We start from the raw sequence: 18,415 nt of genomic DNA, 5'->3' as shown, positions 1-18,415 counted from the left end.
CACAAGCCCACTTCTCTAGGGTTTAAGATAGCACCTCTCCAAGTGACAATGTGTCTCATTTAAAGAAAAAATCAAAACTACACATAGCACCAGTAGACTTAAAGTTACAACAAAAAGCATGGTTTTTGAGGCTTTAAGATTAAGCTCCCAATGGCCGCCTGATGTTTGGAAGTGAAAACTGGCAAAAAAGGTCTTTAACAGCCAACAGCTTGGGGATATTTTGGACTATACGCTATAGTATTCTGGCTAGTTTGATTTCATTGTTCATAACTATTAAAGTTGAATAGAATTTGCCTGATCCATACTCCACGACAAAGCCTGAATCCTGACTTAGTAATCTCAGGGGAGACTGCTGAAATTCAAAGCCGAAACCCAAACAGTCTACATGCACTGTGACAGCTCAGCCTTTGGAGGGCGCTGCAGACAGCGCCTCTCAGTACACGGGAAAGTTTGCCTCAAACACTCTCTGTCAGACATTCAGACACTGTCAGGAAAAAGGCTCAGATTAGAAGGAGGCAAACTTCTCTGTTGTGCGCTGCGCTGCTGCATCTCCAAGAGAAAGTGACAGACTTTCTCCTGCAGGAGCAAGGAGCCAGCTAACCAGACAGCCTCATGGGAAGAGCCACCCAGGGGTTATTGTGCCCGCATGAGTGTGTTTTTGTACTGCATTTTAATTTATAGACACCATTATAACACTTTGAAAGTACTACAGAATATGCAGTTATCATTCTTGTTTTACTGTAAGTAAAGTCAAGATGTAACAATCCCTTGTATTCTCTGCAAGGCCTTTGTAGAGCTTGACTTAAATATCATTTGTGAGTTTACAGGGACATTATTGTACTCACTGGTATTATATATAGGCTTTATATCTAATTATATATCCAGTGTATCACTGTAGTATATCTTTAATATTGCTACAGTGATATTGTTGTGCTGTAAAATTTGAATAGTTTCCACCTAAAACTTGTATCTGTTGTCGTAAGGGACGGGGCTATAATTATATCTGGTTTGTCCACAGTATCTGCCTTCTCACATCAAAAAAAAAAAAAAAAAAAGCTTTTCCTCTCAATCCCCGAGGGGGCTATGACAGCCCCTATACCCCTAGTCCCGCCCACCTCCTCTGCCTATCTCAAGCATTAACATGCAAAAAAAACAACATAAGTCACGGAAAACGAAATCATGCCAAAATAAGGAATTCAGAAACTGCTTGGGAATTAACAGGGAATGATGCGTCGGGCCCAGGCAGGCGTGCTGACCCGGCGATGAGCGGCCGTGTAGAAATATGAGGGGAACAACAATGGAAGATATTTCTGAACAGGTTGGATCTGGGAAAGTTTTGGCCAAAAACTTGTAGCGCCTTCCCTCCCTGCACGGCTGCGGTTCGGGAATCGACAACATGTAAGTTTTGATTGCAGAGGAGAGCACACCTGGCTACTCTTTACACACTCTAATCTCTTGCCAAACCTCGTTCAGTGCCGCAATAAACTGTGCCAGCCATTGAGATTTAAAGAGAGTATTGTTTTGGGTGGGTTTTGTGGTGTTAGGCTGCAGGGGGAATGGACCGCAATTCAGAAAAGTTAATTTACTCTGTAGTATTAATAAAATAAGAGGGGTTTTGAAACTCATAACAAAGACAGACATGAGCAATGGCAGAAAGACGGAAAGAGAAGAATGCGGCTGTGTATCGCAGCGTCTCTTTCAAAAAGTTGGAGTCCTGGAGCGCCAACAGGAGTGAAGACCAGCAACACAAATCAGAGGACCTGGAGGCTGCTGGCGTCGCCCTTCCCCCGCAGTCTACAAGGGCAGAACAGCCCTTGGCGACGCGTAATGTCAGTGTGTCAAGGAAAGTTTCCAAAATCTCTGCCACCACCGCCGGCCTCCTAACCGCAGATCCAAGGAGAGGCTCCCCCACTCCTCTCTCCTCTATTTCTCCATCCATCCGCCAGCTCACTGAGAAGTTCAGCAGCAGCGGCTCCGCCAGGGCGCACGGAGCCTCCCCGGGAAACGGCACGGAGGCAGCCCAGAGGAGCACCACTCTGCCCCGGGCAAAAAGCACCAGGAGGGACGGCTCGCTCACTCGTCAATCGTTTCACGAAGACAGCGCGAGTGGATATTACCAGATTACTGAGACAGCAAAGTGTCCCACAGAGACTAGAGTTCAGCGGCAAAAGTTTCACTCTGGCACCGACTCTGTCTCGGAGTCGGACTCAGAGAAGAAAAGTGAAAAATGGATTTGTTCACGGTTGTCAGCCGACGGCAGCAGTAACTCTGGTAAGAGAGATTATTCACAGATCAATGCATGCCCTGATCCCAGAAAGACTTTGACCACAAATGAGGAGGACGATGTTTCTACTAGTGGAGGGGCTCCACCAGCCTGCAAATCTCACAGAAGTTATTTCTCCACACACTATGGTGACTTTATTCCCCTTCACTCTGACAACTGGCCCAGTGTCACCAAAATCAGACAGCTTTTTAGTGAGAGACAAAGCAAAGATCCGCAGCAGCACAAGACAACCTGTGACACTTATGAGAATTTAAAAACAGCCTCCAGAGGCCATCTAGACCAGCTTAGCCCCAAGGAGACTGGCTCTCTGTCGGACAGAAGTGACAAGCTGTCACCGAGCAGCTCTGCTAATGAAGCCAGCAGCCTGTCCTTGTCTGAGAGGCGGCAGCACAGAGTTGGAACCCAAAGTCGAGCAAGCAGCAGCACTGCAGAGGAAAGAGAAAGCAGGTTTCAACACGGCATGGACTTGTATTCCAAAGCTGACCACCAGCAATACTCAAATGATGAAGGAGCAGACATAGAGACACCAAGTAATAATAATAATAATAATAATATTGTGTCTAGCAGCGCTAATTTTCAAAGCAACAGCAGTGGCAGTAGCAGTTACAGTGCTAGTAGTCGCTATCACAAAATTAACCCATCTTCATACAGAGCTCAGAGTCCCAGGACTGGAGGAGAGGCTACCCGTGAGACCCTCAGGACCACCGGGTTGACATCTGACCCCGACCCTGACCTTCAGCCCCCTCCTCCTGCCCCTTGGAGTTGTTCGGTGGGCCTAGCCAGCTCCTTCTGCTCCTCTCTTCAGCAGCCAACAGAGAGGGAGAGAAGGGATAGACAGGGGGTCGGGCAGCCCAGGGATAGTTTACATTCCTCACATAGCTCCTCCAGAGCGCCAGCCCCCTCCTCCTCCCCCTCCTCTGCTCCAGCTCCAGATAAAGGCATCGCCTCCTCCTCTACTGTAGCTCCCTCCCCTGAGCCAAGAGCCTCGGTCAGAGTTGCTTCTCCTCTCAGTGGCCGCTGGAGGTTTAGCTCCGGAGACGAAGAGGAGGAGCACATCAGGAGAAGGAGAGGAGGTGGAGGAGGAGGTGCGGGTTGGAGTGCTCTCTCTGCCCCTGCCCCCTCCACCTCCTTCAGAGGAGAGAGGGGTCTCCCAGAACGAGGAGGAGGCTATTTCTCTCGCAACAAGAATGGCTGGTGGGGCAGTAAGGGCATCGGTAGGTCCTCAGGCAGTGAGGAGGACAGTCCTGGTTCTCTAGGACCCCCTAGTCGAGACACAGTGCGTCGGCGCTCACTGAGGAAGAAGAAGAAGGTCAGTGGAGTTGCCCTAGCAACAGGCCGTGACATTTATGATGATCATTATGGCGAATCAGAAGATAGTGACAGTGACACGGTCTTGACCATGGAGCACGTGGAGCGGCACCACCAGCAAAACACAGGGGGGGAATTTCTGGGGACGGCAATCCGTAACCGCATGGCGAGAGAACCCACCACTGATAATTCCAGAACCAGGGCGCAGCAATGGGAGCGCATCACCTCACCAGTGACTCCCACATCACTTCCTGGTGTGTCACGAGTGTCAAAGGTCAACATTCCCCCATTTGTTTCCAGTCCTGGCGAGTCACGAGGCAGCAGCCGATACTCCAGCACAGAGACACTGAAGGAGGAGGACCAGGCTTGCTATGCACACCGAACTGCAAATGTGATGTCTAACACAGGAGGAGTTGGAGGAAGCGCCCACAGAACTGTGAACCCCAGTGCAGCATCCTCATCAGTGCTGAGTAAAACTTACCATGGGAACTTTACCATGTACCGCTCCCCTAGCTTTGGGCATGGGGATAACTTTTCCCGTGCCCCTGTAAGGGTTCACCCAAAGATTGTGCCTACAGTCACCCCATTTCCCGCTGTACTTCCTAGAGAAGGGGGTGGGTCTGCAGGGGTCGGGGTAGGTGAGGCCAAGGTGTTTAGAAGGACACTGGGTGGGAGTGGTATAGATGATAAAGATAAGAACCGAATATCGATGTCCAACCCAGATATCGCCTCTGAAACAATGACGCTCCTCAGTTTCCTGAAAACCGACCTATCAGAGCTCAGGGTACGGAAAACGGGTACTGGGGATAGGTCCGGGGCTGTGGAGGGGTCATCGATGTACAAGGTGGGCTCACGGAGTCACTGTGGGACCCTTCTTCCTTCTGGTCGTCGCCCATCACTAAAAGACTTGACCGCCACCCTCCGCCGTGCCAAATCCTTCACTTACTCAGACCAGCCCACCAAGGCGGTGAGATGTTACTTGACAAGTGGCGCCACCAAGAGGAGCTCCTCTGAACAACAGCTTGACTTGGATGATGGGAGGGATGGAGGGAGGGTGTCAGACAGGGAAGTGGAGAGTGATGGGGGCGACTTTAGGGTTGGGAGAGGAAGAACAGCAAGGGATTACGGATATGCTGACGAGGAGGAGGTGATGCCGACTCCATTGCAGGACAGGTATGTGCAGGAAGCTAGACAGGTCATCCGAGATATCTGTCAGATGAGTGCTAGGGAAGAAGACGATGATGTTGTTGATGTTGACGTAAGGGGAAGCGAGGATGGCACAGTGGAAGAGTACTTCCGAGTTAGAAAAACAAGGGACGGGAGGGAAAGAGAGGGAGTTAACACAAAGGATGAAGCAGGGAGAGACAGAGAGGCAGAGTTTGAGAACATGAGGGAGATAGATAAACATGAGCGAGAGAGAGAGAGCAGGGAGAGGGAGAGGAGCGAAACAGACAGAGAAGGCGTGCAGTTGGAGAAGCTCGACGGCCGGGCTACAGAATACAGAGAGAAGGGAATGAGAGAGAACAGAGAAAGAGAGAAAGCCTTACTTAAGGGTGACTCTGAGGAAAGCATGTTCTATGACCGCTCTGTGGATGAACTGTCAGGCCACGAGTCCAGTTTAACAGATGAAGGGATCGTGACAGAGCCAGAGACAGGTCCCAGTAACTCTTCCGAGAGGTCTTTTGTGGGGTCAGCAGGAGTTAATTTGGGGTCACTAATTGCTAGGGATGTGCTAGGGCAGCCTGTCACTGTATGGAAGCAATCGGCTCTCCATGAGGTGGAAGGATTTAAAGAGGAAAGAGGACAGAAGACAGAGAACAGCGTGAGCCGCACAAATCAAGTCAGTGTGCCCCCTCCTTCTCCTCTCCCAGCCCGTAGGGCTGAGAGTGAAAGCATTATTATGGAATCAAGCAGCACTGCTAGTATCAACAATGGTAACACTACCAGTGAGGAAATCAGCACCAACAACACTGCACCCCAGGGCTCAGCAACCACAACAGGAGGAGGAGGAGGAGGTCTGGAGGCCCCTGCCACCCCCAGTGCTCTCCGCCGACGGCGCAAGTTCTCCCCGTCTGGTAATAACAACACTGCCTCTGACTCGAGTAACGGCAGCAACGCAGAGTCAATGACCGCAGCCACTGGTAATGGAGAATCCACAGTTTACCGCTCACTCAGCGACCCCATGCCTCAGCGGCGCTGCTCAGTGGCTGAAGAAGGGACTAACAGTTTCTCCTCTGTGGACAGTAACCTTTTAGGATCTCTGTCTGTCAAAGGGGGAGGAGTCCCACCAGAGCCCTCCTCGGTGGCTGCCCTCTCAGAATGCAAGGGTAGTGTGGCCAGCGATTTGTCAGTGTGCAGCGATGGCGGTCTCCGTGATGACAGTATTCGTGACTACAGTGGTGTGATCAGGAGCATAGTGGCTGAGCCAGGGGCAATGGACAGACTGATGACAGATGACCACGGCAATGGAAAAGCTCCTAAGAAGAAATCATTTAGTGACCCCAGTCGCCGTAGCGATGCCCCTTTACTTTCTCAGAATGACCCTCAATTCAAAGGTCAGTCCAACACTGAACCAATCAGTGAGCTGGATCAACCTGGCCAGATACTACCCTCCAGCAGTGAGCCAATCCTTAGTGAGCAGAGAGAGGAACTATGGGAGCCAGAGGGAGAGCCTAAACACCCTTTGCCGACACAGCTGCATCACTATCACCATGGAAACAGAAACAAAACAGTCAAGAAGCCTTGCTCCCTTCCCAGTACCCTACCCAGTAACCGCAGTGATGAAGACGATGCTCTAACAGATCCAGGGGGAGAAGAGAGAGAAGAGGGGGGAAAGAGGTTTAACTTTGACCTCAAACTAGCTGAGGTTCTGTCTCCCAGAATGGGCCGTCGGACCTCCAGGAAGCATCCCAACAGGCTGGGCCCCCAGGTTTCCCCCCATGAGGACCCCTTTGAACCCCAAGAGCTGGGTTTCGAGGAGCAGGAAGATCTCAGCAGTGAAACCAACCTCACCCCCCCTCTTCCTCCACCCCACCATTCATCCAAACCCAAAACCAGACCCAAACACATCCGCCACGCTAGCGAACCAGCCACCTTCATTCCTATATCCCCACCTCACCAGCTACAGCCGCTCAAGGAGGGTTGCCTCGCCATGCGGCCCACCCCCGAGCCCTCAAATCAGTTTAAGCCTCCAGGAGATGAGGCCCCCTCTCTGGAGGATGTGACCAAAAGGTATATCCTAGCTCTGAGTACTCCTGACAGAGAAACCGAGGGCCCGGGGCCTCTGCCAGGGCCCGGGGATGGAGCAGAGGGGTCAGTCTTGGCACCGGAGGGGCCCGCTGAAACCCGCACCACTGGAATTATGGAAGTTGGACCAACAAAGAAGGGTGAAGATTCTCCATCCATCCCTGCCCCACAAAGGACCAAGCCCAGAGTGGTGAGTACACAAACCTTCTCTCTGTGTGTATGCTGTGTGTATCGTGTGGTTTTAAGATCTTGTGCATGTTTTGAGTTCTGCACCATTTTTAGCCAGTTTTAGTGCTAAATGGTTGTGAGCTTAGCAAAAAACAAATTGTGGAATTTGTTACATTGCTGTCAAAATGAATTTTTGGCAGAGGTCACACAAACCACTTTCTGCTTTCATTGGTGGCTGGAACATTCAAGGAACTGTCTTCTGTAAAGATAAGATTAATGTACATTTGTTGGTTTGGCTTTGAGTGAGAAAAACAAAGGCGGAGAAAAGGATTTGTAATTAACTGGCCTTTTTCAGATGTGACACCATGGTGAAGTTGGCTGTTTTAAAGGAGATGACTTTAATACTGGATGACAGCTGGAAGTTTGAGGAAACACTGCTAGTCTTAAAGCAGCAGGTTTACAAATCATGCATCATGCTGCACCATGTTTTTTTTTTTTTTTAATAAAGCACCATTAGTCAGGGCTTGTATGGTTAGTTTCACAGGGCATGTGTGAGCAGAAATACAATACAGAGGCCATTAGAGGCTGAGGAGTGTTAAACAAACATCAGAAGATGTTAGTAGTTGTATTAAACAAATCTCAGACCTGGGCATTAAGGAGTGGAATAGGGCCTGCTGTGTGTGTGTGTGTCTGTTTTCATTTAAAGGTTTCATGTAATATTAATTGTCCCAGTGCCAGAATCAAAGTCATACGGAGCTATATTGAGCAGTTCACCCTAACATCTGTGTGTGCACATGTATGTATGTTATATGTGTGTGTGTGTGTGTGTGTGTGTGTGTGTGTGTGTCATGTATGCTGTTTGTATTCAGCAGTGGTCAAACATTGGGAGATATTGTTCTGTTTTAATTCTGTATGTACTAACTGCAGTGGTTGACTAGAATAAAGCATTTTAAAATTTGGGAGTAGGCCCACTGATACTAGACAAGCCACTTGGCTGCTTTACCTAATTTATCCACGGGACTGTCCCACTGTGTGTGTGTGTGTGTGTGGGTGGGTGGGTGGGTGTGCGTGGGTGTGTGTGTGTGTGTGTGTGTGTGAGAGAGAGAGAGAGAGAGAGAGGGACTAAGTTAATCTCATCACTGCAATACTAAGCTAAGCACACATATACTGTGCGAGTGTGTTGAAGTCAAACACTGGTCACGCCATGTGAGCTTTAACTTATTGCTTGTGTAATTCTGGAGCATTGACAGCAGTGGATCAAATGTGTGTGTCTGTGCATGTGGTCCATGTTGCTGTCTGTGTCATGTCATTTCCCTTGCCATACACACCTGGTCTTGCTTATAACACACTTTGCCCTCTAGCAAATACACATACAGACTCACACAAACTCATTGCCTCTCCTCTCGATCTTTGCCTGAAGTCAAAATTACAACAGTCATGGATGTGACTCTGAGTCTGCTTGGGGAAATTGAAAAAGCAAACACATGGATTACCAACCCCAAAGCGCTCAGGGATGAATGTTTCAGACATGCAACCCGGTGCTTTGATTTCACTAGATGTCATGACTGTTTTTTCCAGTGACCATTTGACATTCTCAGCAGTACTCGGTATTTAAGCAAAATGCATTATTTCTGGTTGCTGGTGCTGTTTCAGGCCTGGACTGTACACATTTTTGTGTTTATATTCAAATAGCACAGTGTATGTTTCAGTGATTTGCATCGTGCTGTTTTTATTTGTTAAGAAAACTAGGTCAGCCCCCTAAAAGGATAGCTTCAGACAAAGGATAAATGCTCAGCATGCAGAGACTGTGGTCCAAACCCTTGTATCTAACAGATTACATGTTTGACAAGTCTGGAATTTCATCTTCATTGATATGACTTTTCCTAGAAATACATTTTGTGATATTGTGTGAATTGTTTGTCCAGTGGCAGGGATTGCATTGCTGTGGCAGAAGTGGCTTATTTGAACACGCTGTGAAAGTTAAAGAAGAATGTTTGAGCTTTGCTGATTTTCTTTTTTTTTCAGTGAATGAACTTTTCTCTCTTTAGTGAGCTGGTTTCAAATGTTTTCCCCCCAGATGTGTCTCTTAAGGCAGTTTTGTCACTGCAGTTTGAATTGGATACTTTTATTGTTCCCTCTGGGAGAATTGTCTTTTTGCTTCTGCTCCTCCACACCGGGGTCAGAGGTCAGGGTTAGCTGCTGAGCAATATCCAGAAGCGGGTATTGTTGCTCCCCAGCACTTCAGCAGGATGTTTGCCGTCACTGGGCCTTGAACCCGGATCCTTGAGTTGACAGACGTGGAGTCATGAGGCCACGCTGCTGCCCATTAATGATATTTACAGCAAACACAGCAGGACGATACCAAGCTAAACTCCTCTGTATCGCTCTGGTCTTAATTAGTTGTTGATTATGTTAATCCCCTATCTCCCCCGTCCTTTCCTTGTTGCCGTAGTGACAGTAGCAGTGGCTGTAGAGTGATCTCATCAGGCAGGAAATGGGCTTAGGGAAAGGGGAAGTTGTTGTGGTTACTGAAGTGTCTGATAATATCCAGTGCCACAGGCTGGCGTGTGTGTGCATGCGTGTGTGTGTCTGCCCGCCCGCATGTGTGTTTTATAAACTGGTTTGTTCCTTCTCTGAGTGAGTGTGTGTGTGTGTGTGTGTTAGTCTGGAAGATATCAATGCCTTGTTCCAAGTTTTAGAGCCCAACGTAGTGCCAGCACACTGTGTTTAGAACACTGGGCTCAAGCATTGCCCTGCAGTTCCGGTGCATTGTGTGTGTGTGTGTGTGTGTGTGTGTGTGTGTGTGTGTGTGTGTGTGTGTGTGTGCATGGTGCTTGGATTAAATGTAACAAAAGTTGTGCCAAGCCGAAATGGAGTGTAGACAAGTTCTGTGGAAGGAAATGAGAAAAGAAGAAAGGCAGAGGGTGAGAGAGAGCGAGAGAGGGAGATTTTTCCTTTTCTGGAGACCGCAGCGAGCCTCAGTTCTCCCGGAGACCAGCACCGGCTGTCTCACACCGACATCTAATCAGTTTTCATGTCCCATTTGTCCATTGTTTCACAACTACTTGTATTTTCTACCCCCATCCCTGTTTTTCTCATCCCTGCCAGATGTTGTTTGTTTGATGTTGTTTGCCAGTTGCGGTCTGCAGCTTGAAATATGTCACCATATTTAATTTCCACCTCATGTTGTTGCCCCATCTTCATTTTTTCTATTTTATACTAATTCTCCCGCATTCCTGCTCATGTTATCTCATTCTTTTATTCTCTGTCTGTCTCTGGAACATAGCAGTGAAGTGAGGTCATAACGTCAGGCTTGGAGTAAGGCAAACCGGGCCAGATATCAGGTAGAGAGAGAGAGAGAGAGAGAGAGAGAGAGTGAGAGAGGGAAGAGAGGAGATGATGGCCTCAAAAATGAAAGGGATTGAAACAAAACTGGAAGAGGGTTGAAGAAAAAAGTGGTAACTGAGTGAGGTAATTGTGTTTAGGGAATGAGGAAACGTACTTGAACATCAGGACGTTTGGAGGAATAAGAAAAGTGGATCTGTTCAGCTGTGATTTGTCTTCATGGGATGGGCTTGCGAGTAGAAGAGAGGCTGAGTGTGCGCACATCCACAAATAAACTTCACAGGTGCAGGGCCAAAAAGTATAACCATGAAAAAGAAATTAGAGTCTGCAGACGGTCTGCATACTGTGTTATGCTGCCAATAAGAACAAATTTCTATTAATGTTATGCTATGTTTATGCCATAATTTTTCACTTACGACAAACGCTGCAAGATAAATCGCCCCTCGGGGATAATAAAAACTGTAAACAGTGGTTGTTACAGTTAATTAGCATTTACAGTGTCCAGATTCTACTTTCCTTTTCATTGCTTTGTAAACAGCCTACAGCATGTGTAAACTGGGCAACCTCAGCCTGTCCTGTCACTGAAAAATAAATAAACCCCAAGAACAAAATGGCCCCTCCTTCACAACAGCTGAATGGAAAGGCTCAGTTAAATATGAATGGCACAGTGAGCGTGAACTGACCAATCACTGAGGACAACAGTTGTTTGCAGAAAGAAGTCGAGGAGGTTACAACAGCAGTGCACTGTGGGAACAGTATCGCAAACCACCCATGAATAAGTGGCAAGTATTATTTTTCCTCAGACAAACCGCTCTCTGGATCATGAATCCCCCTGAAGTGTGTGTGTGTTTGTTTGTTTGTGTTTGTGCGTGTCAGTGCGTGTGTGCCGCCCCTACTGTTGGAGTGGTTTTCACTTTAGCAGGCAGCAGGAATGTGGCCTGTCTTCTCTTCCCCTCTTGCATAACGGTCTCAGCTCCCAAAAAGAGACTGCACAGATTCATATGTGTGTGTCTGCATGTGTGTGTAGTAATGTGTGTGCGTTTTTTTATGTTTATGCATATACCTGTCATGGATAAAGGATGGAATGTCTGCCCCCACCCTCCTGCTCTGGTCTCATTAGATTCACTCAAAATAGCTCATAACTCACAGTTACTACTTTCTCTCAAGATTTTTACATGTCGTGAACTGATGGTTTCATTCTGGTTCAACTCCGTGGACGTATATTACCCCGCATCCTATTGATGGGCCAGACAGGGGGAAGACTGTCTTTCAGCTCAGTACAGATTTAATAAAGAGACATGGAACAGTGATGATAAGAGAGGGAAAGATAGAGAGAGAGAGAGAGAGAGAGAGGTTGGTGTGTGCTCAGCTCCTCATGGATTAGGCCTAAAAGCACAGAGTTTATAGCCTCAGATTTATAACAGACTCCATTTTATCAGACCACCCACATGGAATCTAAGCCTTTCACTCTGCCACCACCTCCTTTTTTTGGGGCTCTCTCCTGTTGCACCCCAACCCGTCTCCCCCAAATGTATTTATGCTGTGGGAAAAGCACCACAGGTAAATCTGTCTATGGATGCATTCAAACCACGCGACTTGGGCCCGTGAGCTTTTTTGCTGTTGGCTTATCTTCAGGGTAGAACAGGTTTCGCTTCAAAAGATCAAGCCAAACGCGTATGATTTTGGGCATTTGTTGGCCTGGGCATGGTGGCTTGTGTTTCAACTGGGAAAATCAAAAGGCACATCCTGTTATCTCCTCCTGGTGCTGGCGTTTGAAGATAAAAAATTTTTTGCGAAAGCGTGAGAGAAGACATAAAAGCCGCACACTGTCTTCAGTTTTCTCTATATGCTTTTTCTCTGCAGCGTGCTGTGTGGCAAATTCATTTTCTCATGTCTTTGCAAAATCTCATGTTTCAACCAAAATGATTAGGGAGTTTGGTAGCTTTTGTTTTGTTGTTTTAAACAGTTTATTGTGGACAAACCAGCTCCTGTTGATATGCCCTTGGTTTGCAGAGATGAACATGTACAGGACTCCCTAAAAACTTGGTATTTCACTGGTATTTCACCCGGGTGCGGTGTTTTACTGCGTCACTGTGTGCCTGGTGTGTGTTCTCATCGGCTCACATGGGGCTGTTTCATCACGTTTTGCATAAATTAGCAAGACCATGACCTAAAAGTTGATCATTAATCTAATCTTTGCCTTAACTCCAAGATTAAACCTACACAGACCTGACACTCATTGCAACTTCAAACAGAGATGATTTTTTTATATTTTGTGATCATCGATTTACAAAGTTACATTTACACTTCACACAGCTGCAACTGTGACTAGACTTCCCTGCAGATTTTCAAGTGACGTTTACCTGACTGTTGATAAATTCTCAAATTGACCACCATAACGTTATGCTGGAAAAGCGTGGAAGCGAGCACCACCATGTCCTGCAAAACCACGTTCATCCGGGTGACTGTTTTTTGAGAGTCCCAAGCATGCACCTTTTAGAAAATTCTGGATGAAAAGGAAAGATGTGATTGTTTAGCGACCTTTCCCTTTAGATGCAGACACACAGTCCCAGTTAAAGGGCACATGCGCACACACACAGAGAGACACACACACAGGAAAGAGCGTGCGCGCTACGGGGTCTTTTTAAGATGTAAAGGTCAACAGCCAAAAAGTGAGGGATGATGAGTGATATGAAGGGGAAAGAGAAAAAAAACAGGCAGATGAAAGGGCAGAGATGTGGCTTGCTCTGGTTGTATTTTTCCATGACTCAGCAGATAAAAGGGAAGCGCTTGGCTCAAACAAGAGATCAAGAGCCTGGGCTGATGAAAGAAGTTTTTTTTTTTTTTTTTTTGGCGTTGGTGGAAAAAGTATTGAACGCTGAAGTTTTGTTCACATTTACTTGGAATTATTATACAAGTCAAATCACTGAGGTGTGATTTGTGTTGATTCCTACACCTTCAAAAAATGAACTGAAACCCAACACCAAGCTATTTTCAGAAAGCATCATCACAGGAATGGTAGTGAATCTGAAGTAGATTTATAGTGACCAGTTTCTGTCGGCACATTATTTATTTGGCTAATGATAGGAAATTCTGATAACTTTCGCTTGTTGCTTTGACTGAATGTAAGTTGTGTTGAACTCAGTTCTGCCCAAATAAAAACTGAACTTGCTCTTTAATGTTTGCTATGGTTTCTGTTCCTGTGTGGTTAAGGTCCCGGGAGAGCAGAGCATTATGGGGAGAGAATGTCCTCTACCTCCGGCCATCCTGTCCTCAGTGCATGCACACACACATGCACTCACGCACTCAATCGCTGCTGTGACATGCACATTATTTTATTCTGATTGGAATCATTCTGATTTAAGATTTCGGATCAGCTGTTGACATGTGATCTAATATGGTTTGGTGTTTACATGCACTGACGCGTGTAATCGGAACAGCCATGTGCCAGTGAGTGTGAGTGATTAATACATTGTTAACTCTTCTTCTACGGCTACCTTTTAGACCCCAACGTTCAGCAATACATATCCCTTGCACATGTTTGATCAGCTCCCTGAGGAAGGATATTCATCTGTTCAGCGCAGTCGTTGCTATTCTCGTGTTGCTTTTTATCAAGCAACTTGCAGCTTGTTAATAGCTGGGGCTGTTAAAGTTACCATGATAATGCATGTGATTAATTTGAGGACCCTAAATAACAAAGAGTTGAACTTTGACCCTTAACCACAACAACACATATGATGCAAACGTATGCTGCGATGGTTTAGTCACTGTTAATTGTAGACCTCATTTAGGGATGTGTGGCACTCTTGTTTTTCCTGTTTTTTTCCTCTTGTTGTTATTTGTCAGATTCTGTGAATAAATGTAAGTCCAGAGAGCCGCACAGACAAGTACACACCTGTCCTGGAGTATTTGTCTTCATTACAGATATAGCTATCGCTATACGCTTGGACGCTACTTTCACAACAAGCTGGTGTTCAGGGAGAGTTGAATCGAGGGCAGCTGGTGTTTCGCTTCTCATCCAAGAAGCTTCTCCAGTCGGTCAATGCCACATCAGACTGACGGAGTGACGAGATCTCCTGTGGCCTGATGGAGGAAAGCTCATTATTACAGGTCTGTGCTGCCTGCTCACCAGACCAGAAATCAGTGGATGAACTTACGTCAAGACGGAGGGCAGGTGCAGAAAGAACGCCGCCAGAAAGTAATCAGATTAAATCATCTGCATGGTAGAAATTATCTTCTGATTGCTTCATGAAAAGGCGTAAACCACTCCTCTGCAGGCAATTGAAAATGTAATCCGTTTGCCCGTGTTTAATCCAATTGAGGTGTTTATAAGGAGCATTTTTCTTTTTGGGCTTTAAATTGATTATTATTGGAATATTAGGCTCCATGTAAACATAGCTAATGTCTTGCCTCTCTCTCACACACACACTGACACACACACAGGCTGGTGTATTGCTCTTGGGACAGGCACAACAAAAATGTTTTGTGTTCCACTGTGAGTGAGTTAGGGGAGGTAATTTAAGGATGGACCTATTTGGTTCGATATGGGAGGAGCTATTTTTGGGGATGCTGTAGTTTGAAGTAATTTGGATGGGTAAGTGTGTGTGGGGGTCACCGGCTCCCCGTCCAGGAAGCTCTGGCTTGGATGCTCTCATCTGCTCTTTTTCTGTCCAGCCATCCATCTGGCGTGTCATCCTGCTTCCTGCCTTGCTCAGTTTAAGAAGTGCTTACATATGTACAACCCGTCATTTACTGTATGTCTCACGGTATTAAGGATTAACATGTCCCTGGTGTAACTTCCAGACATCAACGACAAAACTGTATCCTACCAAGTCTGTTAATTAAGCATTAAGTATGACTAATATCTCTCTTTTTGTCACACAACAAGCCAAAAATCTCTATTATTGTAATGCAAATCTTTTTTGGTTAGACTTCAAGTTTGACTGCTGCCCTGAAATGCTAATAAAATACACATTTTCTGTTGATTCCATGTATTTTAGGTGAAAAAAGTGTTGAGGTTCACGATCATGGGATTTAATGAATTTTCACAATATCACATATTATTCCTTTCTGATCAGGATTGATCATGTTGATGAAAGGGAAGGTTCAGGATTTTGAAAAGCCTTTTATGTTCACAGTTTAACAAGTCTATTAAGTTTTTGCACCTGGCTCTTTCCTTTTTGAGAAATTGGATGCAGTCACTTTTTTGCCTTAGCTAGCAGTTCTGGTGAAATCCTTTTTGGGTTTGCATCCTTGCAGACATTACTCTTGGCTTCAAGGCACGGAGCAACAGTAAGACTGAGTGAGCTATTCAATTGTGCTCGCGTGCATTTTTTGAGGAAAAAAATGGATAGAAACCCTACTGGCTTGCAGTATCATTGCTAACAAATCACAACAAGAGGCTCCATCTGGTTTCTCACAGTGAAAAAAAAGTCTGTGGGAAAACATTTTTGGATGTCCCTTCCCTAAGTCTTGGTTAGTGACAACTGCAATATGCCTTCAAAATCTTTGACTTTCCCTTTTAAGGCTACTCCCTGGATTTCTTTTTTTTTTTTTGGTTGTTGTTCTCCAGTTTAAAGTCACAGCGGTGTTGAACTAAGACCAGCTCTGTCCCCAAGTGTCTCTGGTTCTTACACTTTTTCAGTAATTTCTGTTCATCCGTCTTGTCTTCATTTCTATTTCATTTCTATCTGTCCCAGTCACTCCCCTCTTGACTCTTTCTCTCTCTTACTCTCTTCTCTCTCTCTCCCTCTCTCTCTCTCGCTGTGTGTCTCAGTCTCCATTCTCCCTTCTCTCTCTCTGTGGATCCACCCAGCATAATTACAGAGCACTTTGCTTATGTAACGAAAGCCTCATCTGAAACAGCACTTTCTAGCAGAGCTGCTATTTCAGCTTTTTTTTGTGTGCACTGGCATGTTTGTGTGTGTGTGTGTGTGTGTGTGTGTGTGTGTGTGTGTGAATGAATTAAACCATGGATTCCATTTTAACCTGGCTCTTGGACTATTCTCAATGAACAACCTGTAAAAAGGGAGTTTCTGTCCAGGCTTTGTGTGTGTGTCATAGATGAGACATGGATTCATGGTATATGGCATGGACTCTGCATCAAACTGCCTTCCTGTCTCTCTCTCTCCTCTATATCTTTGTGTGTGTGTGTGTGTGTGTGTGTGCACGCTCTCCCTGGCCTGTAGTTTGTGTAGCAGTAATGCCAGTCTGTTGTGCTGTTTTTATCTCTGACTCATACACATGGACCTCTAACATGAGGAATGTTAGTTTTCAGTTTGTTGATGATTCACCTAATGTGTGACAGACTGGAGAGCCTCTTGCAGTTCTCAGCAGGTGGTGGATGTGTGGCTTTTTCAGCATGGCACTGATGTTGTATTTGCAGCCAGGTTCCAAGGGTGTTAGTTAAAAGTAAGATTTTTTTTTTTTTTTTTTTTGGCACCCACCCCTCTTTTCACTCAAACCAGACGCTGTTGTCAGGAGTCAAACCCAGTCTCTGTGGTGCAGGACAGGTCACTTTACCCTCAAACCACCAGGGTGCCTGTAATAACTGTTTTTTGTTTGTTTGTTTGTTTGTTAAAAACCTCATCATCCCTCACTTTCCACTTTAATAGTCTGATGAAAAATAATAGGCTTGTTCCAGGAGACAAGAGAGAATTGCAAATAGCTGCATTATTGTCGTTTTACAGCAGCGAACATTGCTTTGGCCAGCCGCTAAGGCAGTGGCTGCCTTTCTTTTCTGTCTGTCCCTGTTGGTGCAGCACTGCACACACTGCTGTACTCTTAAATGTCAAATAAGCTCAAGTATCAAAGCAGACAAATCCCATATTGCATTAATGTCAACAAATGCCATAGGGCCAGCCCTGCTGCTGTACACTCACTCACAGCGGACATGTTCACTCGCTAGCAAGCAAGAAGTCAGCCACGGGCTGTTCGCTTGGTCCTGCCAAAGAGCTCCAGCACTGGCACATGTCTGACTTCCCAAAATGCTCATTTGTCTTGCTTGACAAGTTAAATAACAAAGTTACTTAGCATTAGTGTTACTTACTTCTGTGTTTGTAACTTTTTGGCTCATGGAAAACACTACTTTTATCCTCATCATCAAATTATACCAGTAAATCCAATTGTTTCTTTGTTTTTCTTTCTGTCTTTTTTTTTTTTTTTTTTTTTTGCTGGTTGCTGAAGTCCTTCCAAAAATGGGCAAAATGGGAAAGCATGGTAGCACAGAGTGAGACTCTGATCCTTCCCAGTAATGATATTTTGATCTCTGGTGGACAAATGTCCTCTTTTTTTAACTTCAATACCCAAGAACAATTTGTGATGAGGACATTGTGTCAAAGTTGCGAGCTTGGCAGCTGTTTGACAGAGACAGAGCACCTCAGTCTTCAGCACCAAGGAGGTGTTTGTTGTCCAACATGACTTGGTGCAAAATTTCATAATTGTTCATATTATATGCTGTAAACAATACTGCCATCTATGCATACTGTCTTAAACATATATATAGTCAGTGTGTGAGCATATTAGGAAGCAGGTTTGACTCAGTTTCTACTTTATGAGATGCGAGTTTGCAGGAAGCTGCAGTGGGTTAGATGGGTTGAGGACTTTATAAGAAAACACAACCACTGTAATGAGTAGAAATAACTGGAACCCATTCAGGAAACAATACATGTTAAGAAAAAAAGGTTATTTTTCCATGACAAACTGGGTTCCAGGTTTCCTTTATCAGGAAGGTGGGTTGGGTGAGCTAAACAGTAAGAAAAACCTTGCATGACTCGTTTAGCACGATGTTTTAATAACCATACAACTGAAACTATAGGAAAAAGATATAGTTTTGAGCTCCATAAAAGTGTGACAGTATGAATGGTTTAGTTTTGTATTCCTCCTCACAGTATGTATCATGGAAAAACAAATACATAACGCGTTGAAGAGCTGAGACATATTCTCTGCAGCGAGCTCTGTAGCCTGACCTAAACTTGTTCCACCGCAGGCCACCCTCCATGCCAACATCATATAAAGTCACTGGTTTCATGCTGAACTTGTGTGCTTTTCCATGCGCTGTATGTT

General features: G+C 45.7%; 1 protein-coding gene across 1 annotated transcript in view; it reads left to right on the top strand.

Moving 5' to 3' along the window:
- Positions 1–1,646: 1,646 nt before the first annotated feature.
- Positions 1,647–18,415, top strand: part of arhgef17 (Rho guanine nucleotide exchange factor (GEF) 17) — a 94,760-nt gene continuing 77,991 nt past the window's right edge. Inside the window, exon 1 of the mRNA XM_030066279.1 lies at positions 1,647–7,028. Coding sequence (XP_029922139.1) covers positions 1,647–7,028 — 5,382 coding nt within the window. The remainder of the gene's footprint in view (positions 7,029–18,415) is intronic.

This window comes from Myripristis murdjan, chromosome 13 (assembly GCF_902150065.1).
Source record: "Myripristis murdjan chromosome 13, fMyrMur1.1, whole genome shotgun sequence".
Taxonomy (NCBI): Eukaryota; Metazoa; Chordata; class Actinopteri; order Holocentriformes; family Holocentridae; genus Myripristis; species Myripristis murdjan.
The sequence above is the reverse complement of the archived record's forward strand: the minus strand, read 5'-3'. Positions and strand labels throughout refer to the sequence as shown.